The sequence below is a fragment of the Poecilia reticulata genome, unplaced genomic scaffold (genome assembly GCF_000633615.1).
Source record: "Poecilia reticulata strain Guanapo unplaced genomic scaffold, Guppy_female_1.0+MT scaffold_251, whole genome shotgun sequence".
Lineage (NCBI taxonomy): Eukaryota > Metazoa > Chordata > Actinopteri > Cyprinodontiformes > Poeciliidae > Poecilia > Poecilia reticulata.
In genome coordinates, this window is record NW_007615036.1 from 51,245 (window position 1) to 54,468 (window position 3,224).

Genomic DNA, 3,224 nt, shown 5'->3' on the forward strand with positions numbered 1-3,224 from the left:
TTGTCTTGAAATGTTAAATGTACATTAAATTATGTAAATATATTCATTAATAAAACACTGTGAAAGTTTCTGTTCATCAATATTAATATAAAAATGATCAGAATCTATCAAATCAAACATTGAGCTCTTTATTCAGAAAACTATTAAATAATCACATCCAAAGTTAGAAACTGTCTTTAGTCATTTCTCTGATTGCCAAATATATTAATGTGTGAGAAAATGTGTCAATGGCAGAAATTAACTTTATAAAGTTCGGTCCATTTACCTGCATTAGCTACTGGCAGAGATGCCACATTCAATATGGCGGACGCTGTGACGTATCGCAGCAACGGGCCGACCCCCTCCATGACCTTTGACCTGCTCCATGAGGCGTCTATCTGGAGTAACGGTAGTTTGGTTTCATGGCCACTGGGGGCGCACCAGGACACTACAGAGCAGAAGGAGTTTGAATAGAAGTTGTGCTGCAGCTAAATAAAGAAACGCGGTTTTTACCTCTGTCTTCCCTCATATGACGTCAGAATTAAGGACTCAAACGCCTAAAGAGCCGTTTGACTGAGGCGAGGCAGAAACAAGCTGCTGTGACGGACCATGTTCTGGTCAATAAATGGTCAATACGTCAACCCTGAATTAACCGGGAACATTTGAACCACTAAGTTAAACCAGCAGCTGGATTATTCACTGCTGGTGGATCAGAACTCGGGCCTGGTTCGGATCGACTAGACAGGTTCAGGTCCAGTTCGGTAAAGTTAGCGACTGACCGGATATTTCGTAGCAGTCCAGAAACACTGACCTTCTTCCACTTGGAAGGACAGCAGGAGGATTCCCAGTCCTGGTTCTGGTCCTGGTTCTGGTTCTGGTTCTGGTTCTGGTTCTGGCTCTCCATCGCAGCCCCAAATTGCTCCAGATTCTGGTTCTGTATCGCTCACTACTTCCACCGGACCGGAATCACAGAAACTCCAGGGAGCATGCGCAGTAACTTCTTCTACTTCTTTCTTACGGCGGTTGGCAAACAACATGATGTGCATTAGCGCCACCTTCAGACTGGACTATAGATCATATTTTTACTTCTACAATCTCCCCAAACACCCGCTCTTCTTAAAAAACTACAAATATTAAAATCACCAGATCTCTCAAACAATTCCCTTATTTCTAATTTACTTGTATTCCTATCTAAGTTTTTAATTAACACCTCTTTCATGAACATTATGTTTTAAAATATATGTTGTACTGTTTCTATTTGTTCACAATATTTAATCCTGTATGTTCAAGTATGGATATATCTTTTTTAAAAACTATAATGAAACCTAGTATTACCTCCCTCCTCTATCCCACTGTTCTTGCCATTTCTTCTTAATGTAATTTTTTATATTCTTTATCTTATTTTTATTTATTTTAATATTTAAATCAACAATATTATTTTTTGCAGCACTTTTAGCAAAACTGTCAGCCAACTCATTTCCTACCACACCAATGTGGGCAAGAATCCAAATCCAAATATATCCAATATAATATGTTGCCTAGTTTCTAAATTTACCTCTTGAATATTATTAATGTACAACTTCAGTCTGAACAAATAATCTCTCTCTCACTTCTTCAATCCATTCTACAGCCATTAATTCACCGGTACACACAGTCAATATATGTTATTCTTTTATATTTCACAACATTTAAGTCTATTTCAAACTGTATATTTATCATGTAACATTTCAGAAGCCTCTGCATAGGTCTGTATATACTCTGGGCGCAGTAACCTGAGGGTAAATCAAACATTTAGATCATTTTCGGCTTTAGAAACCCAAACAGGAAGTGATGAAAACAACACAAACGAACGAACTCGGGAGACGAGAACCAGAAATCATGGGGTTAAATATTAATGGTTTGTTTGCTGTTTCAAATATAGATTATAGATTTACAACGCTCCCTGAAAGGATTATTTTGTAAATAAATCCCAAGTCCACCTGTCATGAGGTAAAAACTGCGTTTCTTTATTTAGCTGCAGCACAAACTCCTATTCTGTAGTTTCCTGGTGCGCCCCCAGTGGCCATGAAACCAAACTACCGCTACTCCAGATATACAATAGAAACTAATCTCCCTTCTTTTAAAGTTAACCATTGCAAGATCTCAAACATCTGTAAGTTAGTTCAATTTCTTAAATGGTACATTCTCTAATACACAATTAATGACTCCATTTAACTTCATGTTTTAGTTGAATGTCATGATGTGGGGTTTGAAGAGGTGAGGATGGAACGTGGCAGGGCCCAGGTTGTGGTGAAATAATGGTTTTTAATCTATGTCACTGCAGCACAGGTGAGCAACGGCAAAGCTCCAACAGCATCTGGTGACAACTGACATAAGACAAAAGACACGACCTTCGACAAGAACCCGACGAGGAAACAGACACAGGAGGATTAAACACACTAATGAAGGAAACAGGACACTGCTGTACAACGGTGACCTTGAACCTCATAAGACGCATAAGTAACCTCTGGCATCTTAGTGGCATTTTATCAAGATCCTAAGAGTTGATCAATGGTACCAGTGGCTTATTATCAGTTTGTAACCAGACATGGGCCATGTCTGGTTCACAGGCCCAGACCGACGCCAGACACTCCTTTTCAATCGGTGAATATCTCTTCTCTGCATCAGTAAGTGTGCGTGAGCAAAAGGCAACAGGACGCAGCTCCCCCTCATGGTCTTGTAACAGAGCAGCACCGAGGCCGTACCTGCTGGCATCGGCGCTGACCACTGTTGGCTTGTTGGCGTCGTAGTAGCAAAGGGCTGGTGCAGCTATGAGCACTGCTTTGGCCTTGTTGAACGCTCGCTCCTGGGGTTCATCCCAAACCCATGCAGGCTCTTTCTTGAGCAGATTAGTCAGTGGATACAGCACTGTGGACAGACCTGGCAGGAATTTCCCAACATAGTTCACTAGCACAAGCACCTGTCACAGCTGCTCCACATTTGATGGACGAGGCATCTTAGCAATAGCATCCACCTTACTCTCATCCGGCTTTGCACCATCAGCACTAAAGATGTGTCAAAAGGAATCAAATATGTTTAAAATCTATGCCTATTTTCTAAAATAAAATGTTATATTAATGCCATGTTGTCGTTTTTAAGCACATATTTGGAAATGTGGTAAGATAATTATGAATGACATATACCAATTGTCTGCTAATACAATTGAGTGTTTAACACCAGTGAAGAAACTTTTAATGGTATGTTAT

The 3,224-nt window shown here is 40.1% G+C and overlaps 1 protein-coding gene across 6 annotated transcripts in view; it reads right to left on the reverse strand.

The window, feature by feature from the left end:
• The window catches only part of LOC103460501 (zinc finger protein 239-like), a 6,001-nt gene extending 5,009 nt beyond the window's left edge, over positions 1–992 (reverse strand). For 3 of the 6 annotated variants that reach the window (XR_001776283.1, XM_017303352.1, XM_008402700.2), the window contains exons 1-2: positions 791–876; positions 266–427 (exon numbers count right to left, since the gene is read on the reverse strand). Coding sequence is in view for 5 of the 6 variants with exons in the window: in XM_017303352.1 (XP_017158841.1) it covers positions 266–271 (6 nt within the window). In the remaining variant the exon portion in view is untranslated. Of the gene's footprint in view, positions 1–265; positions 428–790 lie in introns of all 6 variants that reach the window. The other 3 variants (XM_017303351.1, XM_008402697.2, XM_008402698.2) reach the window with 3 other exon arrangements.
• Positions 993–3,224: the final 2,232 nt, after the last annotated feature.